Source organism: Chaetodon auriga, chromosome 5 (assembly GCF_051107435.1).
Source record: "Chaetodon auriga isolate fChaAug3 chromosome 5, fChaAug3.hap1, whole genome shotgun sequence".
Classification (NCBI taxonomy): domain Eukaryota; kingdom Metazoa; phylum Chordata; class Actinopteri; order Chaetodontiformes; family Chaetodontidae; genus Chaetodon; species Chaetodon auriga.
Window position 1 is genome coordinate 20,532,537 of NC_135078.1, and position 27,676 is coordinate 20,560,212.

The following is a 27,676-nucleotide window of genomic DNA, read 5'->3' on the forward strand; positions in this document are numbered from 1 at the left end:
TCCCTGGGGGTCCTCTTCATGGACTGAAGGAAGAACTGAGGTAGTTCAAGTTGGTCCAGGTATAGTCCTCACACCAAAATAGTGGCATCACAGTTACCAAAAGCCACCAGGGGGTGAATTAACAAACTAGTGACAGCAGTTTCTAACGAAGAAATAACACATTTCCAAATAGAGTCTCAACACCATCTGTAATACAAAACAGAAAAAGCATTATGATTAGACAACTATTTTGTTTTGCTCTTGCCTCTTGTTGAAGCTACAGTCAGCAGTTTGATGCAACAGACAATTCAACTTTTATGTTTACCCATAGACATTAAATTTAAGCAGACCCAAGGCTTTCACTGAATACATCTGCCATATGATATTTCTCTGATAGCTCCAGCCAACTTCTCAGTTCTCTGCTTTCAACTGTGAAATAATTTGAAGTGAAATTAAAGCTGTGGCAAGTGCAACTGGAAAGAAGTAACACTGGGTATTTTCCCACTCTATAAGAACAAAAGTCTGCTATGACACATGAATATGCTGGTGTGAAAACTCCTTCAGGCATTTGGTGAGAGGTTTCAAGACATGACGAGTCAACAAAAAAGAACTGAACATATTTGCTTTGCTGTTTAAAATGGAATGATGTCGTAGCAGGTTCTTTGGTATTTACAAACTAGGAACCTGTGTAAACACTGGAATACTTTTCTTACAGTATTTACAAAGGTTACAATTACTCTTTAGAAGCATAAAGCCTATTCTTAAGAATTCATGTATGTTACCCTGACCTCAGTCAGACTGCCAACTGTGAATTTACAGTGGGTCAATTAATATATTTTATTAATTAATTATTAATTTTATTAATTTAAATTTCCTGAACAATGAAACGCTCGTCGTGAGGATCAGGATTTTGAACGTTGTAAGGGAAAAAACATGGCAGGAACAGCAAAAAGGAAGCACATGCAAGTTTGCATTGCATTGCATAGAACTCACCATGGCTTCCCAGTGCCCTCGTGTAACACTTACGTTTTTCGAGTGTGAAAATATCCATTTGAAAACTTGCGACGTATTTCCATAAATGGGTCATGAATTCCTCATTGCAATACCTATATAACCTACAACACTTAAAGGCAACATGTGACTCTCGGCCCGCTTTGGTCACGCGGTCAATGACATCAGCAGAAGCGTTACGGACGCAGATGTGTATTACAACACATGTAACAACCGGCTGTCTGGGAGCACCAGGGTTTCATTTTAACCATTATACCGTGAGTGGACCTAAGTTAGATGATGATTGTCATCTTATGAGCACAACCAACACGTTTGGATTAAACCGTTTTAGGAACCGAGTGCTTCTGATGAAGCTAATACTTGTTAGCTTAGCTAGCATAGCTGGTGAACTTTTACCATCGCTGCTCATTGAGTAACGTTTAACTTTATCATACCCGAGCAAGCTAGCCGGGCAGGTGAAGCTATAGCTAAAGGTAAGGACAGACTTTGAGCCCTTCAAGGGTATAATTTAATTTTTTCTAGCTGCCAAAGAGGTGCTAGCTAACAGGGTCGTACTGGTTGGTTAGCCAGTCCGACTTCCTTCGTGTGTCGTTCGAGGTCATTCTCTACCGTCCATCTAAGATAGCCAGCTGTTATCGGGAAACTAGCCATGAAGAGCCTCCCATTCTTCTGTCGTGGAGAGGTCATTCGAGGCTTCGGGAGAGGAAGCAAAGAGCTCGGAATACCCACAGGTGAGTTAATAATCTGCCATTAATCTGTTTGAAATGTCAACACCGACTGTATGTGGTTACGACTTAAATGTCCGTCAGTCATTTTCAGGTCATTTGAGTGGTTACTGCTCATTCCTGCTGGTTTCCAGCTGCCATACGTTTGTTACCGACTCACTCTGAACGGCACTGATGACGACACGTTTTTACACAGCAGGCTAACAGCTTGGCAGATGATGAAAGCGCCGAAATAATAGCTATTATGTAATGATGGCTTTTTCTAGAAATATGTAGGAAAATATGCGAATGAATGTTGAATAACTTATTCACCTGGCATTGTCACCTAAAGAAAATCATGTATTGAGAAGCAAATCTGAACCTAATGTTAAATGTTGTACTGCCTTTTTATGACTTTCTGAAGCGCACATGTAACACTAAGTGTGGTATATTGTTCTCACAATTCAGTTCAAGTCAATTCAATTCAATTTTATTTGTGTAGCGCCAAATGACAACAGAAGTTGTCTCAGGACACTTCCCATATAGAGCTGGTACAGTCCGAGCTCTTTCATCTACAAAGACCCAACATTTCCCTCATGAGCAAGCACTTGGCGACAGTGGGGAGAAAAAACTTCCTTTTAACAGGCAGAAACCTCAGGCAGAACCAGGCTCTGGGTGGGCGGCAATCTGCTTCGACCGACTGATTGGGTGAGAGAGAGAGAGAGAGTGAGACAGAAAGAGTGAGACAGACAGAGAGAGACAGACAGAGAGAGACAGACAGACAGAAATGCAATCACAGTAAGAGTGACAGTGGACGTAATAATAGTAGAAACAGTTGCAGTGGATATCAGGCAGGACCATGGCAGGAGACGTAGCTGTAATCCACAATCCAGATTCAGCCACTATCCATGGGAACCTGCAAGACGACAAAGCACAGAGACTCCGGGGAAGAAGCTAAGTTGGTAACACGCCGTGGCAGGACATGAAAGCATGCAGATGGAGAGGGACAGAGGAGCTTGGTGTATCTTATCTTATCAATATACTTCATATCTTCAAAGTGGGGTCAAAATATCTTTATGTTAAGTAATTGAGACAAAGTGTGCATTAACAAACATCATGGAGGCCCAGGATCCCAAAACGTGAAGTTCCTTTTTACCAGGTAATTGTCAAACCTTATGGTAAGTTGCTGAAACCCAAGAGACACTGAACAAAGAACCTTTGTAAACAGAGACAGGTCTAACAATATGATATAACATTTTTGTGTTTCCAGTCGAGGTTATATTATCAACCAGTTAAAAGGCTTCTTTAAATCGATTGTGTTCTCTGTTTAAAAGGACACTAACTAAATTACAGAAGGAGCAGTTCGTGTAGCTGACCCCACTTAGTAAACTTTTTCTTTCCTTCTTCTGACTGTTCCTTACTTCCTCTCTCCCATCTCCAGCCAACTTCCCTGACTCAGTGGTGGACAATCTTCCAGCAGATATCAGCACAGGGATCTACTATGGTTGGGCCTGCGTGGGTAATGGTGATGTCTACAAAATGGTGATGAGCATTGGCTGGAACCCTTACTACAAAAATACCAAGAAATCTATGGTTAGTACAAGTAAAGCTGCATTCACTGCACACAGCTTGGTGTGTCAGTGAGAAATGAAGCAAACTCATTGCAAATCTATTTATAAATTGTCAAATAGTCTTGATAATTCAGGGTCGTGATGGTATGATCACAAGCCCACTTGTTCCTTCACAGCTTTAGCTGGAAATCCAATTTTCCTCAGTGGGACAAAGAATATTTGTTTTGAACAAAAAAACGAATAACTGCTCATTGAAGTTGTGTTACACAGGGCTACACACATAGAAAGAAAGTGAACATCTTGTGCTAAATGAATATACTGTATGCATTCATTTAAATCTAAGTGATTAGTCAACATGGTTTCATTCATGGCTACACTTGAATTTGTTGCGAAAGGTTAAAAATAACCATTGATTGTTGTCAGTGTCATGGTTTGTCTCATTTGATACTCATATATTCAATATAATATACTCAATATTTCTGATATATAATTAGTCGTATTTGCATGTCATACAAATAGGACTAATTATATGTCAACAATCATTTGATTAGATTTGTTGGCTTTGCTGACCTTAAGACATGTTCTGGTGCTCACATTGCCGGGGGTGTGAATGTCAGACTGAATAGATCTTTTCAAAACTTTGTGCTCTGCCCCTCTGGGCTCAAACAAAGAGAAGAAGCAACACCCGTTAAGCTAAATTTTCATTCCTTAAAATATGTCTCACTGTGGTTTCAAATGATTAAAATATTTTATTCATGCAGGTGAACTGCTTTCTCACACGCACACACCAGTTTGCCCCACCTTTTTATGTTTTTACTCCTCTTGGAAGCGTCTGCTCTATGGACTTTCTTTGTCAGCAGTATGGTTTATAAAGTTGCCCAATAAATGCAGCTCGTGTTTTGGATTTTTTCACCCCACAATTCCATTTTCACAACAGCTGGTGGGCTGCTTGTTGTGGGGCCTTGTTGTTAGTGACTACAGAAACAATTGAAACCACCGTGGCACTGAACAGCACCAACCAGGTGCACCTACAGGCTTTTACAATGGCATACAACTAAGGTCGTACCAGAGCACGCCTTTCTGTGTGTGTTTCCCTGCAGAGCACGTGTAATTGTCAGTAGACCGTTCTCACAATAATTAATGAACATGTATGGGCAGAGGAGAGCAAGGGGAGATTGTCTAATCCTTAACTGTAATTCTCCCTGATGGATAAAAAAATAAAAATGCTAAAATTGAATGGCAAATATACTTTCGTGGCCTTCAGTATACCTGGGCAGCAAATAAAATCTATGTGTGAGAAATACACAGGTGCAATTTTTCAGCATTTATTTAGCAACTCCCTGATTTTTTTGAATTTCCAATGCAGAAGCAGGACTGACAGCAAGTCATTCTGGTACGGTCTGCTTTGATAACACGAGAAATGCAGCACGTAATATTTGAGAGCGGCAGGACTCTCATAATAAGTGAATCTTTTTTTGCTTCCAGGAGACCCATGTGATTCACACATTCAAAGAGGACTTCTATGGGGAGATTCTCAGTGTTGTCATGGTGGGCTACATCCGTCCAGAGAGAAGCTACAACTCACTTGGTAAGACACCTCTCTCTCTCTCCAGTGCCTCCAGATTTGATCTTACTATTTTTCCTCTTCACCTACCATTACCCCCCACATTTTACACACGTCATTATTCTTCTCTTTGCACCTCTTGCACACTCTCACTGTGTCTTCTCTTACTTTTGCATGTCATCATTATCTCTCTCTCCTCTCTGTTCCTAATAGAAGCCCTCATTACGGCCATCAACAATGACATTGAAGAAGCCACGGTCAAGCTTGAGCTCCCGGAGCATCTCAAACTGAGAGAGGACAACTTCTTCACCAGTGCTCCCAGCTCGTTATCAGCCATGCCCCCCACCACCGCATCCACCTCACAGACTATTATGAATGGTCACTGACAGCTGGCTGTGACTGCAGCACTTTGTACACACACACACACACACACACACACACACACACACACACACACACACACACCGGAACAACACCAAGGTTTCTAAATACACACAGGTGTTTGTTTGTGTGTATGTACTCATTAAAATGCACAGCCTCATTCTGAGATGTATTTGCTGTCGCCATGGCTGCACATGGACATAATCATAAACAACCAATCTTTTTTATTATGTTTTACTTCGTCAATGTGTCTGCATTTCAGAACTATTTAATTTCCTGTATGGATTTGTTGCAGACATCCAGTCACTTAATAGATTATGTTTATTTGTATATATTTGCACCAGATTGCCTCATCAAACTGTGTATGAAACTCTTGGGTCTAACTGGTCCTACTGTATATTTGAGATCTTTTATGTGAGAAAGTACCTAAAAATGCAGATTCTGGGATGATGGTGACTGGAAAATACAAGCAGTAACTATCTGTGTATAAAGAATGACACAAATAGACCATAAACTCAGCTCTGGGAAAACTATTTAGCCAAGGTCAGTTCAATACACAAGTAGTCCTTTTCTGTTGCAATTAGCTTCTCCATCAGATGGTTACAAAGATAGTCTGGGCATTATTATCTGTAACAAAAGCACTGGTTGCACCGTTGAATAACTTTATGCAACAATGTCGCTGAATGGCATCTGTGTGAAAAACAGGGAGATTAAATTATAAAATGACGTAAATTTAGTGGTATAAGTAGCCTTGCTTTGTCCTTTCATTTTCCTCCCGAGAAAGTGTGTTTGTTCAACCCTGTCTTTGGTGACACAGGCCCTCTTCTGTTTATCACTGCCCGAACAATTAATGACCCTCTTCCGTAGGATTTGTGATTTTTGGTGCATTGTATACAGGAATTATTTAATAACCAGCAGCATGGTTTTTATTTAATGGACTGTGCGCAAAGACATGTTTTAAGGATAGCCTTTAACATAATTTCACTATATTCGGCCTCTGGGGATTTGGGTGGTCACTGTCTTGACAATTAACTGTCTCCATTATCAGCCTATTGGGTTGATAGACAATTGTAGATTAATGGTGGGCAGTCTGAGGAACACTGAGGTGAAGCAAGTTCTTATGCAAGTCAGTTAAGTTTTTGGGCTTCTTCACTACAGCTTGCCTGATGTTCAGACCTACAGTCTCTCTATGGTTTTGTTACAGATAGTAAAACATGGATAGGTGCTATGAGATGAAGAAGTGTAAGGTCCACAGCTCCTTTTCCCTGCTCTCATATTTACAAAGGGCAACAATCTTTGAAGTGTATGAACACAAACGTCTACAATAAAAATCTAAAAGGATGATAGTGCAGAAAAACCTCCAGTCCACATCATATGTTTTATAGAAATATGTTACGGTTCATTTTTTAGGCCCGCTTTTAAAATTCTAACAATTCAAAAAATTGACAGAAAATGGCAAATTGTTTTAAATGAAGGAAAGTCTAACTGTGATGTGGGATTTTAAGTCTGCATTGTAATTCACTTTTTTAAAGTGATGTTTAGGGAGTGAACGATATGACTGCAAGTTATGAATGTTGACGTTTATCATGCAACAGTAGCAATGATTCTCTTATAAGAGCTTCACTGTTTTTCCAGATACCTTTCTATTCTCAGTCTGGCAGTTTTTGTAGATTTCCAGTTTCTTTACTGAAAGGGAAATATGGTCTAAGTGTCTAATAGCTTGAAAATGGCTTCCAGTGAAAGCCGAAAGAAGGAAAGAACCAATCCAGAGAGCAGCGCTGTAATTATGTTGACAAATTCACTGCTCAATAAAGCTTTTCTTTCCAGCTGAATGCTACATCATCCATTATATTCATCCTCTAAAGCACTTAATGTACAGAAGAAATCTCACTGTAACTTAGAATTGTAATGTGTTGCTTCTTCAAACCTGTCAAACACTTCAAATCCCAAACACATTTGTTAAGGTTTTCCAGACTCATGGGTTCTAATTATTTGTTGTAGTTTACACAGGGACCAGGGTTACTGCATGTATGCTTAAAGGTTCAACACAACCTTTATGTTTTCATTCTTGTGTTACATATATAATTTAATCAAATAAATTGTTTGATCAAGCCTTTTTAAGTCTTTTTTTAGCAGCTAAGGGATCCTTCTGGCGTTACAGGATGATATCTGCCTGCATATCATTGTCCTAATATTAGGACATCAGCAAATATACACAGACCTGAATATTAGTTCAATCTACCATGTCATAAAATACTAAAAGTTAAGCAAATTCCTGTAAAATAGCTTTACATGCACCCCTTTGAATTCTGTCATCTTATGGGTCACATTTTCTTTAAATGTCGCTTACAGCACAAGCAGAGAGGAAGAGGGTGTAAAGAATAAACCAGATTTTCCTGTAATTTCACATTTAGCCTGATTATGCATTTGGTCTAAAAATCCTGTTCACTATATACTTTTTCTTCATTTGACATTAAAAAGTCAGACAATCACACTGGACACATGAATGTGTTTGTAGGTTTGTGTTTGTAAGCGTCACTGCGGGAACAGAATCTTTGATCCGAAGTTAAAGTTTAACGTCCTGGTTCAGGAAGGAACCACCAATGTGAACACTGAGATAACGTGTGTGAGGGAGGTAAAGTGGCAGATGTCCCAGAATCAGTGTTGTGTCTGTTGACTCTCATATGAGATAAAACACATAAAACATTCAGCTTTCTTACATAATACAATAACACACCCCATCCAATGTGAACATGTGACTAAGCTCAACAGTTATGGGCAACAGCCAACAGCAGCCACTTGTGTATCAGTTTGCATGCAATTGTTCCCGAAATCCACTTGAACTCACCTCTGTACAACAGTACATCTGCAGGTTAATTCATAACACACATTTTCACCAAGATTACACACTCACAACATGGATCACAGTCCAATTTTATTAGGAAACAATCATTCACAGCACACATCTTCAACCAAGTGAAGAGAAAAACCTTAATTATTTACTGTTCACACTGTCTGTTGAGTGGGACGCAGACCTGTTATCATGTCAGGAAGACAGCAATGTAATCCAAATATGCAACCCTGAAGTCAAAACATAAGAGTAGAAAATACTTTTGAGGAGAAAATCCTGATAAATCACTTATTCTGCAACCTTCTGCTGTGTTTAGAGCAGAAACATGGACACATGCGGAGACGCAGACAAAACAAGACGAAACCCCTGAGAAAAAACGTTCCTCTCTGTGTAAGCAAACCTGCTGTGATCCAAACAGTACCACACAGGGTCACAGACCAGATTGTGCTTCAGGATAAATTTTGCCTTGAATTTGTAGTGCGATCCATTTTCCAAATTAAACAAAGACACAGTATAACACAGCGACTACTGACAGTAATATACAACAGTGAAGAAAAAACAAATGATGTAATCATATGAGCATTCTGTCGGAATTTTTCAAAGCAATATGAGTGGACAAGAACTAGCATATCTTTTTATGTAAAACAAAACAAAACAAAAAACAATGCGTTCTTTGAATGAAGTGATTTCTTCTAGAAAATGTAAACGAACACATGAATATGATTGTCAGCACACAACTTCCCCTGAGTTTTGCGACTCAAATAAGAAATTAACCTCTTTGTACAATATGTCTCTTAGGCTGCATAATCCAGTGTAAACCAAAATTATCAATGTTGAGGCCAAAGACTAGACCAGAAAAGAGGTGGAGAAGTGGAGTCAAAGTCATCATGATGAAAAGTCGCCTTGACAAGGAAAAAAATGGAACTGCAGACAGACTGCTGTGAATCCAACCTTGGTTTGGTTTGAAGGCAAACATGAAACAATCTAATCAGTGCCACCAATGCAGCTGCATATTAGATACTGGGCCTGTGTAAACATGGCTCGCGGAGAGTTTAACAGGAAATTGCCGATCGTACCATATTAATCAGTGTAATGAGAGTCTTCCAGATTGTGTCATTCCCAATAATGTAATTGAAAAACCTTTTCATCTAATTAAACTTTGTGCTTGTCGCCCTCCTTCAGCCAGGAGTGCTCTACCTGCTGATAAAATGGTCTGAAGAGATCCAACGTTCAAAAAACAATGAAAGAGACATCATGTATCTGAAGAGTGAGCCCCCCCCCCCCCTTTGCATTCAGGTCTTTTGTGTTTTCTTCTCATTTGTATGAGTAGGCCTCATCATCATACTCCAGCTCGATCTCATCTTCATCCAACAGGCCGTACTTGAACTTGCGATACACTGTCCCATCTTGTGCCATGTATACAATATCATCATCGTCCTCTTCCTCATCATTGTCACAGTCAATAATTCTGTCACTGTACTCCTCTGATGAAGAGGTGGTGTTGAGGGCCTTTGAGGCCATCCCTTCATTGGTGTCCAGTTTCTTGTAACCTCCAGTTTTGGTTTTGGGTGCCATGGTGAGTGATTTGGACCGAACGTTGAGGTAGAGGAAGATCCCTCCACCCAAAACGAGGACAAGCACAACGCAGACGGTGACAACAAGGTTGGCGCTGCTGCTTTGAACCTCTAATTCTTCAGCTTTCCTCATCACAAAGTTGACACCCAGGATGCACTCCTCTGAGAACAAAGAGATGGAGCAGACGATCAGGTTACACTGGACAAAAACAATGCGTATACTGGGTTTGTTTCTGATGAATCCCTGTCTGCCATTAATGTGTTTTACAAGACTTGTTTCAATGAAATGCAGTCTTGTCTGTTGATGACCAGTGGCCAGGAAAATGCCTTGTTATAGGAACAAAATTTGCCTTTCATTCTTAAATACCGAAAACTCCTGTTTGGCAGGAAAATAAAACTCATGTCTACACGGTGGGAAAACTATCAATTAGATGAATTATACAGGGCAACCATTACAAATGAAACATGCCCTGAAAGTATGTGACTGATGACTCACACACCATTAACACTGTTTTCCAGGAAGGAGTCTCAATGCAGTCTGGGTGTGTTTTGCTGGAAGTCTGTGTCCCAGTGTGGGTTCTTGTTTACCTCGTGAGGCCGTGCAGTCACAGCACTCCCTGGGTATTGGTTTATCCTCATGGTGCGTCTCACTCCCACAGCAGGACAAGCAGCGGCCGTCATCAGACAGGATCTGGAGAGCGGGACACACTGTGCAGTTCCACGCACTGGGACCTCTGCAGTCCAAGCAGGACGGGTCACACGCCTTGCAGATCGGCTCATCCTCAGAACCCTGGAACAGCAGAGGAGTTTATGACACAGCTTACAGCTCACAGAGCAGCCTAGCCAAACCGCAGCCATAGCTCCAATATATTATTCATCTGTTCATGAAGCAAATGTGAAAGGTTGGTTGAATATAAACAAAACCTTTGTAAAGGAACTCACCTGGGAAGCATCGTAGAGGCCCACGAGACACCTGGAAACGCAGATGCCGGTCATGAATGTGTAGCCTCCATAACAGGACTGACAGGCCAAAGCGCCATTATCTGGAAGGAGCAAGGCAGAGACAAATAGCGATATCACACATTGGGCCAAGTCGTTTTTGGGATCTGTGAAATCCAGTTCAAACACTTGAGTGTAGAAATTATGTTAACTTTATGTTAATCATTGTAAAACCCCAAAATATCCCGTTCTCAAATTTCTCAGCTAAATAATGTGAAATCACAAAAAACAGCCCAAACAGCCATGATGGGCTTCCCTTACCGCTGCAGGTCTTGCAGGTGGGGTGACACTTGTGGCAGGTCTTAGACAAGCGGTCTTGGTAGTAGCCTGTAGGGCAGCTCTTCTGGCACTGTCCCCACTGCCTCATGTAGACGTAGCCCTCCCGACAGCTCAGACAGTTTGTGTTACCACGACCCCAACACTGCCTGCAAGAGGGGTCACATCGCTCGCAAACCATGGTGGAGGTGTTGCCAAAGTGACTGTAAAGGAGAGAGGATGTTTGTGAAGCTGCCGGATGAAAAACGACGGGCGACTTTGCGTGTGTGTTCTTCTAACCTCTCTGAGCAGAATTCCACGCAAGTGTTTCCCTGCTTGAAGAGTCCAGGTTTACAGGTGACACACTGCACGCTGTGACGGCCAGCACACGACTGACAGCTGAAGTGACAGCGCTCACACACACGCTCATCCTCATCCTCGGCGTAGTAACCCTCAGGACACTTCAGCACACATGTGTCGTCTGATGGACACAAAGTTGGGATTTTAGTAGTAAGTAAGGGAGTAAACTATCTTTATAAAGCACCTTTCAAAACCAGAGTTACAAGGTGCTGTATAATGCATACACTGAAGAAAAAGTGGAAAAAAAAACAATATAGAAACAAAAAAAACTATGCAGAAAGATAAACAAACACATAAACAATAAATACAATAAAAGCTAGTTGACAGGCACACATTACAGAACAAAGTGCATAACTTACTCAGTAGGAAGTGTGGTTCACTGCAGCTGAGGCAGTGGTGTTTGCTCGGCCCGGAACAGCGATGGCACAGTTCGTGACACAGTTGGCATTCCCCATTCTGGTCCATGTATGAGCGTAAAGAGCACTGACTGTACCATACACAGTGTCCGCTGGCATCTTTACGCCTGTTGGTATCACAGCTGAGGCAGGATGAGGGCTCATGGCCTGAACAGGTCAGACACGACCTGTCACAGTCTGGGAAAATGAAGACAAGTTCAACTAATTAATCCTGTAATGATGAAGCAGGATTTTTGTTTCAGTTTTTGCATGATCAAAACAAACTTCCCCACCTCTGCATTCATTGGTAGTCCTATCATAGTAAGTGCTGGTGGGACACTGAGACAGACACTTTCCATTGTAACGGACAGCTTTCGGGTTGCGACACGCATCACAGTCATCAATGTCCGGTCCGTCACACGAGGCACAGTCAGCATGGCAACGCACACACTCCTGTTGCTGCTCGCTGGCAAAGTAGCCATCAGGACAATCATCCACACACTTATCCTCGTGGAGGAAGTAGTAATGGTCACACTCTGGGGGAAAGATAAACAAAAGTAAGAACGGCAAAACAGTGTTGATGTTTGCCAAACAAACTGAAACAAACTGAAATGAACACCCTTCTCTAATCCTCCTCTCCACATCTTCCATGTCTCTAGTCTTCACGGCTCCACCCAGCTCACTTACTCTTACACAGTCCATCTTGATTGCACTCTCTACAGTGAGCTGGACAGGGAAGGCATTCTGTCTCTGTGGCGTAGTAGCCCTTTAGACAGTGTGACCTGCAGGAGTGATCCAGCAGCAAGTACAGTGTGTTGCAGCTCAGACAGTAAGAGGAATTTCCCTGGCAGGATGCACACTCTGGAGCACAAGGCTGGCATACACCATCTTGAGGAAACCCTCTGAGAAAGAGGCAGAGAGAGGAGAAAATGAGGTAACGTTGATTTATTATGATGCCGAGTGTTCATGTGCAAGTCAAGAAATGAGAGAAACAGGAAAAGGACCTCTGACACTCCACCACACACTCTCCATTGTGCAAGTAAAGTCCACTGCGGCAGCGCTGGCACTGCTGGGCATCCTGGCACGAGACACACCCCTTCAAGCAGCTGTCACACTGGTTAGATGCCTTGTTGGCAAACATGCCAGATGGACAGTGAGACATGCAGGTCTGTTGAGCAGTCAAAAAATGACCTGAAGACAGAACAAATCACACCGCTGATATGACACAAAGGATATGTCAGTGGTCAACGACTTGTTTAAATGTCGTTCATCATCCTTTCTCACATTGCTGAAGAAAAAAAACATGTACTTTGAAAGCAAGTTGCAGTTGAGTGATGCTCAGTGTAATTTGGCATACAGACAGCAAATGTTCACCTGTGTAGCAGCTGCTGCAGTCCTCCTTCCCAGCAGCAGAGCAAGTCTTACAGGAGGTGTGGCACAGCTCACAGTCACCCTGACCTGATGGCACACAGCAAACAGAAACCAGGACAAAATATGTAGACATGAATGACGTAGACAGCAAGAAGAAAGGAGGGGTCATACTACCTGAAAGCATGCAAGATGAGATTAAAAATAGACTAAGGATGTGTTAAGTATTTAAAGAGAGATATATTTCACTGCAACATACTTCAATGGCAGTAATTGAAAGTAGCACTTCCAGTTTCAACTGGGTCTAATGGTTAAGTGAGGACTGCTGTGGAAAGTCATGCTTCAATTCCTTAGCTTTCTTGAAACATAGGAGGTTAAATTAATTCACACCGACTCAAAACAAAAAGTTTGAGGTGGGTAATGCTGACAACATTTAGTACTGGGGTAAAATGAACATGTGCGTACTGTTTCTGAAGTGTTTCTCAGAGCAGAGAGAGAGCTGTTTGCCCTCGAAGCACTCGCCGCCCTTCAGTGTGAATCCATCCTCACAGGAGTCACAGTCGTCATATCGTGGCCCTCCACAGGTACGACAGGTGCGGTGACAAGGCTCACAGTCCCAGCTCTCCTTATCCACAAAGAAACCTTCCTTACAGTGATCCACACACTCTCCATCTGGACACACAAATACATGCATTTATATTATCTATATACCTTTAAATGTATTTTTTAGTGAAAGACATGCGCCTCATGATGTCTTATTCTGGACTTGATATTGACACCGTAACTCGGCCAAAAATTATAAAAATATTCATATACATATCTACCAAAGACGTAGAATCCCTCTTCACACCAGTAGCACTGGGAGTGGTCACAGATTACACATTGTTTGTCTTCACACGGAGCACACGCCATGGTTTCATCCACACCGTAGGTCCGATCTGGACAGGAGTGATGACAGTCTGTGCCTAACCTGATGGACAGACAGACAGTATCAATATGAGGACACACGTTATGGATTTGGGGGTGTAACTCCATAAAACTTTCAACTGACTCACTGGTAGTAACCTTCTTCACATTTGAGGCAAACAGTTTGCTGCGCCTGATCTCCTGAATCCTCTGTGATGAAGAGCAGAAATGAAAACGAGTCATTAACGACAGATCAGACGTATTGTGAATTTGGGAATTGGTGAAATGGCTTTGTTTGCAGTCTCAAAAAAGATAGAGTCCACTGGATCAGCCATAGTTTCAGTTGTTACAGCTTGTGTTGTAATTATTTAAATATGAAGTTTTTCCTGTTTTGCATTGAGTTATGTAAAGGTGAAGCAGCAGTCCTTGTGTCTACCTCTTCATGCTGAAAAAGGTAAAAATGACAATATAATTTAAGAAACTACTGCTGTGGTGGGAAGTGTGAATAGTGTGCTGTTTATTTAATTAAAATGTGGAAAAATCCTCTCTACTATCCCATCTCATCAACTGTGCCACCAAACCCAGTTTCCTTTAACACCAGCAGGAGGCACTCTGACATCACACAATCAACATGCTCGGTTCACTGTGGAATTGAAGGGCACTCTCAGATCAATTGCCAGCTGAGCATGATCAATGCAGACCCCGCAAACAAATCTAACCCAGAGGCCTTCAAACAAATGTAAAAGTCACAGAATCTCTACAGGCATTCGAGTTCAATCTATAATGTTTGTTAGTTTCTCCCCTCTTCAGGAAGTCAGAAGTCAGATATGTGTGTGTGTGTGTGTTTGTGTGTGTCTGTGCTGTCTGTTTAGCTCACACTGCAGGTGTGCTTTTGCTGAACCACACAGAAACAAGCATAATGTGAGTGACAGGTTATGTAAAACATTTGGATATTTGTTACTATTTTTTATATATACGTTATTATTTGAGATGTGGGAACATATGCAGGAGATATTAATAAGTAATTCAGGTGTGTGAGAGAGACTGTTTTTGTACATACAGCCAGGGAGAAAGTTCATTTTTCTTCCAAACTAATTAATTCCTGCTGTCAATCAAAAGCATCCGAATGGTAACTGAGGAAGAGTCACGCTGTCATCCCTCAGTCCAACGATGTCAAAATATCCCCAAGGACAGAGGGAGCGAGAAGGGGGGAAAGAGGAAGAGAAGAAAAGGATTAGACAGGAAGGAGAAATAGAGAGAGAGAGAGAGAGAGAGAGTAAAGGAGAGTCAGAAGGGGGGAGAGAAAGAGATGGAAATAACTACGAAAAAGCACCTTCGGCAGACTTTCCCTTGGGACATTCATCCTCTCCAGAAAAGCCTCCATCGAACCCCACACCCCATTCCTCTCTCAGTTTCCTTCCAGCACCCACAACTTAACACTGCACTGGTTTGCACTTCAATGCGGTCGACAAGCCACTACCTGTGAAAGCAATTACTCATACAGAGAGACACTGGGAGAAAGGAAAGGTGGGAGGGACAGAGGAGCCGGAAATCATGCCTTCAGGCTGTGTCTATGCAAGGAGAGAAAATAGCGCCCGCATAAATATTAACTGTGCAAGCCAGGGGATGGGGGATTTCAACAGAATTTAAACTGGCATACATATCCTGAAGTATGCACTTGTGGAATGTGCGAGCACTCACACACACATTCACAGTCTTCATGCACTCACAAGCCAAATATTACACGAGCACTAGCACACAAGTGATATACACAGTCACACCTTAAAGTGATTAGCACTCAGTTTCAGTAAAAAAGTGGGGATGGATGGACTCAGTTTTTCTATCACCTCAAATCATCGCTTCAGACTGACATAATGTGTTTATCAAGACACGTTTGAGAAGTGCTGACAGAGAAGTAGAATTACCATTGCATGCCTCTGCCAACCAGATAGTTGCATGTACATCCATGTCTGTACAGATTCATGTAATATAGTGAAGACGTTGAAGGAATTTGATAAAAAGTAATAAGTGTGTTTTTGGTTAAATGGAAGTTATCACTATATTGGCATGTATGATTGCAGTGAATAACTTCAGTGAGAGTGCCGTCTTCACTTAGAGACTATTTTTGAGTACAGAGGACGGACATAGAGCTTCAGCACATGGTGCAACGACAATCAACTCAAGCTCAATATCAGCAAAACCAGTGAACTTGTGGTGGACTACGGTGCTTCAAATATGGATGTTGCTGCAAAGGAGCTACAAATTGTAAAGCATGGACGTCTTCAGCACAGAAGATCTATACAATCAGCACAGTTTGAAGGTGGACACCCCTTCTGTTCCTGAGTTTTGGTGTTGAATAATGGCCAGAAAGTGTTTTTGCCGAGCATTATGATGTCACAGTGAAGTTGACTTTTGACGTTGTGGATTTAAAATTCGATCACTTCATCATTTCATCCAATGAGGCATTTGTGTGAAATTTTGTCATAATTAGTGTGTGAATTCTTGAGTTATGTTCAAAAATGTGTTTTGTGAGGTCCCAGTGACCTTTGACCTTGGACCACCAAATTCTAATCAGTCCATCCTCAAGTCCAAGTGGACATTTGTGCCAAATGTGAAGAAATTCCCTCAAGGCGTTCCCGAGATATCACGAGAACGGTTTGGACGGGCAACCCGAAAACGTAATGCCTTCGGCCACAGCTGTCGCCGGTGCGGAGGCAGAAAAACAGCGTAGATGTGTGAATATCATGAAGCAAAAACATTCATGAGAAAGACAGCTTTTTTTCAAGCACGGGAATGAACTGCGCAGCATCAAAACAGCTGAACACTGGAGGTGAGATCAGCTTTAGCCAACAGCCTCTGAGCTGCCATTTCCTAAGTGACACAAAGCCAAGACAGATTTGAAACATGACTAATCCAATTATAAAATAATTTCCAACCCTTATTACATGATTAGGGAGTATAGTATGCAGAGAGGATTAATAGGTACAAAACTGATGATGAGTTAAAAAAAAGAACTGAAGTAATTTGATGGGGGAGATAGGACTGAGTAAGAGCTCCCGGCATCTTATCACACACCGTCAGGCTGCTGAGCTCATTGATAGATCTCACACAACAGCACATTACAAACTAACACCCAAACACACACACACACACACACACACACACACACACACACACACACACACACAGAGCTCACTTACAAACTTGTAAGATTCATCTTAAATGTATAATGCGAGGAGAATGAAAGTAAAGCTTCAGTGCAAATGTTCAGAATACAAATTGTTGTTGCCTTTTTGAAAACCAATAACCAGCCAGTGTTTTCATGAACAGGCCTAAAGAGATAATGATGGGGTGAACTTCTCCTTTTAACACGTAGTACTGAAGGTCATAATCCTAATCTATATCTAATACTAATTTTGATTTAAGAACCGCGCCCACATCCAAAGCCTAAAGTAGCCCTACAAAAAAAAGTGGGGGGCATCCAAGATTGCCCCAGATCCTGAAAATGTCTTCACATTACTGTAAACATTTAAACCTGGCAGTCATAAGCTTAGAAATACAGGACGACAGCGGTGTAAACATGCACACACACATATTAGATGCCAGTCTCAGACTCTGCACGTTCTGTTTCATCTTCACTTTAGCCCGTAGCATCGCGTCACAGGGCCAATCATCTCAGATCTCTAATCTGCTGACTGACTTGTTTAGCTTGCAGAATTGTGATTACTAAGAGTGGGTGGGTGGCAGGAAGGCTGTGGTGGGGGTGAGAGTGAAGAAATATATTCCACCCAGAATGCATAATGACATAATAACAGCCCTTCTCCACCTCAGACTAGCTCAGCACAATAACAACTTTCTATGGTATGTCAGTAATCATCTCCGGGTGAAGGAAGTGCTCTCGTTTTTATGTGGCTTGTACTGACAGGATGAGGTGTAAGAGCACACGGAGTGAGATTTAGGGAGTACTCATGCTGCATACTTTACTCTATAAGCTCTGTCTTACATGTCTTTGTAACTATAGATCAAGGTCCCATGATTATTTGGTCCTCGAAAATCACCATGTTAATATTGAGTTTGGGAAACTGGTTCTTAAACACTATGCTCCACACAAGTCGAACAACCTGCAGAAACTTTTAAAATTAGACAAGCTAATCCCTTTTAATCAATTTAATTCCCCTTTGTCTGCTCAGAGCAGTGTGAATGCATGCATTTTCTCTGAGCTGAGTTGTCCCTCATGTTTATGTCCTTGGGGTGTTTGCTGTATGATTTGTTGATGTATCTTTCGTGTGCTTCTATTGTTTTATATGTATTACATTTTTTTGAGATTTATTCTAAATGTATTGTAATCGGGGTGCCCTTGAAAAAGAGAGCTTGTAGTCAATTTGCTTCCCTGTTTCAAGAAATTGCTATAATGATAAGTTTTCACATTTCACAATGCTGAGAAAAAAAAAAAAAATCTTATTCAAAACACCATTTAGAAAAAGGAGGTTTTAGTGTCCTGTTTTGCTGCATATGAAGCTGTGTTGACTTTTGATATTAACCAACAGTATGGAGGGAAACAGCAGTGGAGGGACAAATACTGAGCAGAATTTACTCAGGAGTGGAAAATCAATTTTTTTAACCATTTGTGGGATAAATAGTGTCTGCCTCTGACATAAATTAGATTTCAGGGAGCTTTCTGTGGGGAATGATGTTGAAGATAATCAACACCAGTTCAGCAAAAAAAAGTAACAAATATCAGGTTTTCTGCACTTATATGAGTCCAAGTACTAATGTGGTCTAATGGGGTAAGGTGCCTGATAATTAAGGAAGTTAAGTGCAGTTAAATTCTAACTGCATGCTTGTTTAAATGACTTCCCTCATGAGTGAGGCTGACTGAAATAAACAAAATGTTCATTAATTGCAGGACAACTTACATTTTAATAACGTAGCTCAGCCATCAAGGCTCATTTAAGGTCACTTCTAATGATTTATCTGCAGTAATAGAGAGCCTACAGCCAAGAATGAGGTGCAACAACAATCAGCGGTGGCATCATTAGGAAATACAGTCATCCCACCTCCCAACTAGTCGAGGTAATTATCCTTTATTTGGTGTCATGTTCCAAGCAACCCGGACATCACTATATCTCACCCCTGAGGACTGAAATGATAGAAGTCTACAAAACAGTAAAACCTGAGCTGTAGAAGTTTTGTCATCAACACTCACCTTGGCTGCTGAAGCTACAGTGCACTTGGCTTTATTTCTACAATTTGATTGATGGGAAGGTGAATGAGGTGGGAAGAGAGGAGGTGGGGAGAGAGTGAAAGACGCGGTCTGCTTACTGCGTTTACATTGCTTGCAGCCCTCGTCGCAGGGGAGACAGTCCTCATTCTTTGAGTCTGCAACCTCACCTGATGAAAACAGCAGATAAAACAGTGGATTAAAAAATTGTAGAAGATATAAAAAAAAATAGTGACGGAAATGGCACACAGAAGATGACAAAAGACCCCAGCAAAGTGATTTGGATTCAAATTCCAAATGCTTTATATGTGTGGAAAAGTGTTTGAGTTAATGTTCATTGCTGGATGACAGAAATTATAAATTTAAAGCTACTTTCAACAAATGAGACACAGCTGTTTCAAGTGGACTTCAGTAATTACCGACATGATAAACAAATTACTGCCTGCCTCATAAATGACCATTGTGATGTTTTATGGTCATGAATCACTAAGAAGGTGCCGCTTTAAAGGACCAGTGCATTGGATGTCTTGACATCTAGTGGTGAGGTTTCAGATTGCAGTTAACTGAATAGCCCTCACCTCACCATCGTTTCACCCTTTCAGCAAAATTCTAGTTTCATTTTTATGTGTTTATTTGTTGGATGTTATTATTTATGTCGCACCAGTCATTGCTCTACCTGTGACACCAACAAGAAGAAAGAAGAGAAGAAAAGATAAAAACTGACAAATTAACAGTTAGCTGGTCAAACAAGCACAACTGACAGTGTCGCCTGCTCCAGAGCTCAAGCTGTCTGTGGGGCCTGTTGAGACTTGCCTGTCTCCACATTTCATCTCATCCCCCCTCTCACACACTTTATATCCTGACATACAAACTCTCAACATTACTCATCTCCATGTCACACTCAGTGTAGTGAGGTTGTAAATGCCCTTCTCAACGTCTCCTTATCTCAAAAAACATCTCACTGCAAACATTTCAGCTCTTTCTCAATCCTCCTTTGGCTGGCATTCACATTTGATCTCAGATGATGAGATAAAGTGCAAAGTGCTCATCTTTCACAATCTCTCTGAGGATTAAAATAAAGTCGTCAATTGTTATGTCGCTGAACAGATTAAGAACAGAAAGTAAGAAAGAACACACCGGCATCAGGCAGACTGAGATAGATGAACTAAGGTAAGACAAGTCATTGACTGTAGTTTGTCCGATGGGGCATTTTTTTTTATTTGTTTCTTATTTTAAATATTTTCTGTTTCATACAGCATTGACGTATTCGACATCACCGACACACAAACACAGTGTTTCTGTGTGTATGTTATGCTTTGTTGAATAGAGTTTTGTGGCCATGTGTTTCTGATAGTACGCAGATTCTTTCATTGCTATACTTTTGAGTGTCAAAAGCACCACAGAAAAGGACCTGAATCACATTTTTTCAATCACTGTTGTCTTAAGAAGCCTAAATTTCCTCCTCTTAAATGAGTATTTTTCACACCTGACACTGAAATCCAAATACTTTTAGAACCATAGTGTACTAGTTCAAAGAAGTGAAGAACAGTTTCCTATTCTTTGGTCAGTCTATTTATATTTCTGTCAAATTGTGGCTCAGAGCCCTGTCTGTTGGCATATTTTCTTTTGGCATGTTTTGAATTTGAATTTCAATACTTGTTTTAAAATGAGGTCACTGTGCTACATGTGTGTTCCCTGAGGTGACGTTCGCCAAATTCAGCCCAGCTCTGTGACCGTGGTGCTGAGCAACAGTGGCAGCTATTATAAAATCCCTCCCACACTCTTCATTTATTCAACAATAGTGAGATGTAGATGGCATCCTTTTTTACTCATGCTTTTATTTTACTCAAAACGGCGACCTCTGTAAAAGTCACCCACCTATTCAGCATTTCTACACCAGAATTCAGTGTTAAGTGTTTCATAGTGACATCAGTAAATGAGCATGTAACAAAGCCTTATGAGGCTCTACCAGCATCTCTCACCTGCGGTGCACTCCAGCGGGACGCACTGGTTATTTCTGAGTCTGTGTCCCGGGCTGCAGTGGAGGCAGTGATCTGCTGCCGTACAGATGAGGCAGTCTGCAGGACAGGGTTCACACTGTTTCCTTGCTGAGTGGAAGAACCCCTCCGGACAGACATCCCGACACTGACCGTGAAAGAGGTACCTGGCCACCCCGAGCTTATCTAGATGGAGCAAGAAAAGAAAAGGAAATGTGTACAGGAAATGTTCTGAGAGACAAGAACTCCAACAAGTGAAGAACAAAGAGGGCATACAGACCCACTCAGACAGAGAGTCAGAGACATGTGCACAGAACCAGCCGATCACAACATCGGTTTGACTCTAATTGTCAAAAATGTCTGTACGAGTGTGTGTGTGTGTGTAATTTCATGCTTGTCTGGGTGTGTGCGTGTGAGTCTCCGTGTTTTGAAATGGGCACTTTCCTAATCTTAATTAGCCATCTCTTTTCTTCCCTTGTTCCCTGTTACGCTCGCTTCTGCAGTTCATTCTTCTTTTTTTTACCCTCGAGAAACAGCAGGGGCGTAAAACTCCACATTACTATCAAAGGTCAGTACCAAGACTTGTCTGCTCAGTATGTACCAGTATGTGTGTGTGTGTGTGTGTGTGTGTGTGTGTGTGTGTGTGACTGGCCAATAGAAGAAGGTTGTTTTGAGAGAGAAATGACACGGGCAGAGACAGATGGAGGGTCTCTTCATGTTATTATTGTTATGTCTCATTGAGCCTCAGACGGACCTGTAATTAAATGGAACCACATTGGCAAACACAGTCTGACAAACTTGCCGGCTAATTGAGAGTGTGTGTGCACACGTGAGGTGAGAGAGAGAGTGTGTGCAAAGGGGAAATCTGGTGTTAATCTTCTCCTTGGCTGTCTGGTACCTTCAAGTGTGTGTCTAGGTGTGTGTGTGTGTGTGTGTGTGTAACAGAATCTCCCCAGTGTAAATGCATTCATTCTGACAGCCATAATACGGTCTGTGACACTGTGATAAACACGGTTATTACTACCACCTTCAACTTGATATTGCTTCAGCTGTGAGCCTCTAATGAAGTCCAGGCTTTATCATAACGATCGTTTTCACACTGATTAAAAAGGTTTTTTTTATGGACATTGGATTGGCTGCACAGGATCCTGAGATCATAAAACTTAGCAGAAGGTAAGATTTTTAAAGGAAGTGAAAGCAGTCAGCAAATCCGTACACAGCCTGTCCTTTAACAGCCAAAATCTGAGAAACGTGCTGTGACCTCTGCATGAGGATACAACGAACAAATGACTGATTCCCCCTTTTAACACATCTATCAGCGGGCCTTGGCTGAATTACTGCTTTAATTAGATTCATTTACTTTTAGAGGATTGATTGGTGGAGTCTGGCACAAATGAGCCCTGGCTGGATCTGTGTGATGTTACAAAAAAAGCACGTTTTCACTCACATTCCAGTCACAGCTGCAGCTCTGCAGAAAGCTACCTATGTCACTTCAAAGGCTAAGAGCATGCAGGTTTTATAGGGCGGAGAGAATAATTGTTGTAGAAATTGCTCAAACATATAAGATTTTAATTATGGTTTGCTCCTCACTAACTGGGGCAGCTTTATCCTGTCAGTTAAAGTCGTGCGATTTTGATTTACACTATGAGAAATATACAAATTCTGAAGGTTGTTTTTGTTTTTTTGTTTTTTTTTTTGATTGAATGTGCATTTCATTATCAAACAAGGTTAAAAAAAAAAATCATTAAACCATCAGACTAGTTTTTAAATGTTAACCCCAGTTAGCATACCTTTGTCACAGCTGGTGCAGTTGTCTGGTCCCTCGTCAGTACACTCCTGACAGGTGTGGTGACAGAGATGGCACTGCCTCCCCATAGCATAACGCCCCTTCTGACAGTGGATGTCACAGCGTCCGTCATCAAAGAACCTGCAGGTTCACAAAGAACATGCAAGTCAGCCTCAGCCACTGTAAATAATACACAGATTAACAGTACACTTTGTTTGTTTTCCCTTTAAAATAAGAAGCAACGCAAACCAAAAACTAAAGAAACCAAACATTTACTTATTTACCTAAATGAAAATTTCTCGACTCAAAATCTTTCTGTAGAATAAAGCTGAAAAAGTTATTCAACTGCAGAGACAAGATTTTTTGTGCTACGCTGCTGTCTACATTTGCATGTACGCTTGCAGTGTTTACAAATGCATAACTACTGCTGGTCGCGAGGACCACTGTCTGCAGTGTTTCTATATACGATACAGTGAAGATACAAGACAAAACAGACATAAGGATTTCACTGCAGAAACAGTTTAATCTGAAACCGTTGAGAGTTTTTGGTCATGTGGCTGCAGCTGCCATTTTCAGACCAACATCAGCTTTTAGTTCCTCATGTTTTGAATAGGGTGTGGGTTGATTTGGTTGGATTGGAAGAGCACCTCCTCACCAGTATTACTTATCTCCTGAATTATAGATGTTTGTGTATTTGTGGTTCTCACAGTGTTGTAGAGCAGCTGGTGCAGTCCTCTCTCTCTGGACCGCTGCACTGCAGACAGGTAATGTGACACAGGTGGCACTTTCCATGTCGACTCAAGTACTCTCCTGCAGACGGAGAGCAACAGGAAGCAACATGAACCCACACCCGCCTCATGAGCCTCTTCAACCCGTTTTTCTTACTAATTTGGTTGCTCCAAGCTTTGTTTTTATTTGTTTACCAGTGTTGTTATGTGTTAGCTCACAGCTTTCTTTTTCTTTACTTGAGTGACTTGAGTTGATGCTGTGATGTGTCCTAGTTGCACCAATTATAACCAACAGCGAGTTGTTGTTGTTTTCATTTCAGTGAAGGTCCAGCTCATTATCCCCTGGCTTCTGACATCTCCTGCACAACAACAGCTAGATCTTCTTTTTGGTGTCTTCTTCTCTTTGTTTTGTTTTATATTACGTTCAAATACATTTCACAGGTTTAAAAGCATCTTTGAAAATGTTCAAAAGTTTGTCAGTGTCAGTCTGTCTCTAATTGCTGAGTGCTTTCTACAGTAAACAGAGATATTTTTCTGGCTCCTTGTGAGCTTGAAGACAATGATTTCAAAACAACTCAAGACTTCTTAAACAGACACAGATTATGACTGATTTCTGTCACAAGCATGAAGTTACACAACCTCTACTCTACAATAACAGACATATATATCCATTTTGAAAAGTAAACTGATTCAGTTTTCAATAGAAAATGAATGTGTTTCTGCATTGTCATGGTTAACTGACCCTGGCCTTTCACCTACTCTGGCAAGTATGTGAGGAGCTTCAGACTGTCTAGTCGGAAGGATTATGAGACCTTGGGGTATCTCAGTTTCTTGACATGCTGGATGGAGACTGGATTTTGTTGTTTAGACTAGATAGCGAAGACCTGGTGACCTTCTTGTCTTCAGTATAACTAGACTGTTAGATTGTTTGGCAAACCAACTCCATGCACCACTGTTTCCTCGTTCCAGTTATTGTAGATAAATACATTAATTTTAAGACAGCGAAGCCTAATGAGGGTGTTTTTTATTCACCAAAATCGACAATGGCCTGAACGTACAATTTCTTTCATCATATAGCCACAACAAAAAATTTCCTGAATTTTTAACTCTGCATGACCTCAAACAGTGTGTGTGGAGTATGTTCTCTCCATGAGGGGATTCCTGCCTGCAGCCGTTCTGCAAGCAATATTTTTAATAACTTATATCAGTGGCCAGGTAATGGCAAAATGAGCAGGTCCATGACTCTGCTATGTGAAGGGGAAGTCAGTTTGCTAATTAGAGCAGAGTTCCAACAGAACCATCAATACCAACTTTGCATTTGCTTCTTTTATGCTTGAGAATAAAATGCCTTCCCCTGGCCCCATGGCCACAACCCCCACTGCTGAAAATGCTGAAAATGTGCGTAGGTTTTGGGAGGTTGGAAAGTTTTTGTACAGGCTGGAAATTTTGTTTTGGGCGCCAGACATCTCGACACCTGGCAAAGCAATTGTTGAATCACTGACACTGATCAAAAGCATTATCACACTCCAGGTAGATATATTACTGTCATTCCTTAACATGCCACATTGGAAATCATACTTACTGCAGTTGCAGCATGACAAACCAATCAGATTGACCAATGATTCTTTCTTGATCCGTATGATTGCGCGTTATGTAAACTTTGGTCACATTCACCCAGGACACACACAATACGCATATATGCTATTGTGTCCAAAGTTGCTAGAGGATTGAGAAAGAAGTTCCAAAAAACCCATCAACCTTCAGCTTCACACTTGGCAGCAATGAAAAGAGCCATAACAAAAGAGGCATAAACATTGTCTCCTATCCCACCTTTGTATTAGACAAAGGTGACAGACACTGGCTCAGGCATAAGGATGGAGCTGTGTGTCTGTGTGCGCGTGTGTGTGTGTGTGTGTGTGTGTGTGTGTGTGTGTGTGTGTGTGTGTGTGTGTGAGAGAGAGAGCATCCTTCAAGGCAACGCCGAGGTTGTCTGTGCTCTCTGGCTTTCTGTGAAAAGCTCAATTGTTCCTTTCAAAACAAAATAGCTTCTTTGTGTACAAACACAACAGGCGGTGGCTTCCCATTCAGCGGAGCTCTGCTGTAACCATTCAAACGGCCCCCGAATAAACGCCGTCACTCTCCCTCACACACACACAAATTGTCTCCCTGTCTTTCTGTTTGTCTCCCCCTCACTCACGCACACAAACAAACAGGGAGCCAAGTTCTCAAGGGACGGAAAGCCGCACAACTCCACTCAGCAAAAGCAGACACTTTGGACTCCCACTGCCAAACGGGAGAAGAATGGAGCAGAGAAGAAAGAGAGCCTGTCACTCAGGGGAGTAAAACTTTTCCTCTGTTATGGACTCGGCTGACCTTGTGAGGACATTGACAGTCTACTCTGTTAGGAGAGAGAGCCCTGTTGGCAGATATCACACTGACATCCCCCACACCTGGTCCTGAATCCCAATTCCCTGTCCTTTCTACCTCCTGATACCTGCACATACTTGGTCCAAGAAAGTAGAAAAAAAAAAAAAAAAAAAAAAGGTATATCACGACACCTCGCAGGTGGTCGAGAGAATATTAACCACATTGTTCACCTAATATTGTGTCTTTATTCAGAGAGGTGTTCCATCTTCTTGACCTGAGTTAAGTTACACATTATTAATCCCTGCAGGAAAATTCCTCCACGGTGTTTCATCTATCTACACTATTTAAAAAGACAATTCCTTGTTCAAGGGCAATGGCGGGATTATTACCTAACATGACTGGCTTTTGGAGTGGGAAGCTCCTAAAGACAAAAAACACACACTGACAACCGCTGAGCCACAGCGCTGCCCACCCATGAGTTACAACAGGATAAACTAAGATTTCTCATGGCTCTCCACATGATTTGTGTGCTAGCAGATGCCAAAACCTGGAGGGATAATGTTAACTATGGCCAGAATCAGACCAGGAGAGAGCTCAAGCCATGACAAGAGGTGCACTTAACAGAAACAACGTTTGCTGGGAGTTTCGTGTGGACTGAAATCAGCATTTATGTGCAAGATGCTGACTTTTATTTTAAAATCAATGAGCCAATAATGACTGTAGGAAAACATGATTGATTGTGTTAGTCTTGTAGGAGTACCAGAAAATTGTGCGCAATTCATTCAAGTGAAAAAAAAAAAAAAAAGGTTCAAATCTAACTGCAGGGTTGTTCTCACACAAACTCGATCATGCAGTTTGTGTATCGATAAAATTGCTCATCACAGTTGGCACCGGCACTCAACATCTGTGTGTGCAACTGTATTAACTGTAAAACCTGCGAATAACAGTGATGAGTCGATTACACCGCTGAGTAAATCAAGTTCTTCCCTGCTTCAGTGAGAAAGAAATGAATACAACAGTGTAACCTTAACAGCATCAATGAGCCATTGAAAAGAATGATTTCAGCTAAATCCACACTTAAATCCCTGCTGAAAAACACAGCATTTTGCCAGAGTAATAGTAATATAACAGTTCCACAACATGGATAGGAACAACACAAAACAAAATATTTGTATGAGGGTGACAGGGAGTGTGGCTACAGATATGTATAAAAACACCTGCTCCATTATATATATCTAACAATCTAAAAATAAATATCTTATAAGTTAAATGCAACTGGTCAAAAGCAGGACATTTGTTCCATCCTAAAACAGATCTGGAGTAGCATATGATGACATTATTGGAATTATAGTCTTGGAGTTGAGTTGGATATCTACTGCTACAATATCAGTTTCTGCTGTATGGCAAGAAAAGAAAAAGAAAACTGAAAAGAGCAACTCAAACATAGGATACACATTCAGGCTCATCTTATCCCCTCATGAATATAAAATAGTTTCCAACTAAATCCACATAAGACACTGAAGTTTGCGCCTATAATAACGCAGCAAAACTTTGCTTTGCTGACCTGTTTTTATCTTCCTACCTAATTGTCATTGAGTGCACAGGTCTCCCTCTAAATGCTCTGCCTGGGGCATGTGGAACTTTCATTTAATCAATCTG

At 41.4% G+C, this 27,676-nt stretch overlaps 2 protein-coding genes across 2 annotated transcripts; one reads left to right on the forward strand and one right to left on the reverse strand.

Annotated features, from left to right (window-relative positions):
• The first annotated feature begins 1,116 nt into the window (after positions 1-1,116).
• rfk (riboflavin kinase) lies at positions 1,117-7,323 on the forward strand. The gene is made up of 4 exons (XM_076731540.1): positions 1,117-1,721; positions 3,136-3,287; positions 4,751-4,853; positions 5,043-7,323. Exons 1-4 carry the CDS (start codon positions 1,640-1,642, stop codon positions 5,213-5,215), a joined length of 510 nt encoding a protein of 169 aa, XP_076587655.1. The 5' UTR covers positions 1,117-1,639; the 3' UTR covers positions 5,216-7,323.
• A 3,051-nt stretch (positions 7,324-10,374) lies between these two features.
• LOC143320691 (proprotein convertase subtilisin/kexin type 5-like) lies at positions 10,375-23,714 on the reverse strand (the record flags this gene model as incomplete). The annotated part of the gene is made up of 16 exons (XM_076730546.1): positions 23,587-23,714; positions 22,927-23,063; positions 21,122-21,322; positions 19,125-19,309; positions 14,064-14,128; positions 13,837-13,982; positions 13,478-13,684; positions 13,019-13,102; positions 12,649-12,835; positions 12,332-12,546; positions 11,938-12,180; positions 11,609-11,842; positions 11,190-11,370; positions 10,896-11,113; positions 10,578-10,678; positions 10,375-10,425 (listed from the first exon to the last, which is right to left on the reverse strand). Coding segments are annotated over exons 1-16 (2,583 nt in total), but the record flags the coding sequence as incomplete, so codon positions are not given.
• Between the last annotated feature and the right edge of the window lie 3,962 nt (positions 23,715-27,676).

What these genes read in the sequence shown, in the direction of transcription:
- rfk (XM_076731540.1), top strand. Translation starts at nt 1,640, where the DNA reads ATGAAGAGCCTCCCATTCTTCTGTCGTGGAGAGGTCATTCGAGGCTTC. An exon ending in AGAGCTCGGAATACCCACAG is followed by an intron (nt 1,722 to 3,135) that starts GTGAGTTAATAA and finishes TCCCATCTCCAG; the next exon opens with CCAACTTCCCTGACTCAGTG. An exon ending in AAAATACCAAGAAATCTATG is followed by an intron (nt 3,288 to 4,750) that starts GTTAGTACAAGT and finishes TTTTGCTTCCAG; the next exon opens with GAGACCCATGTGATTCACAC.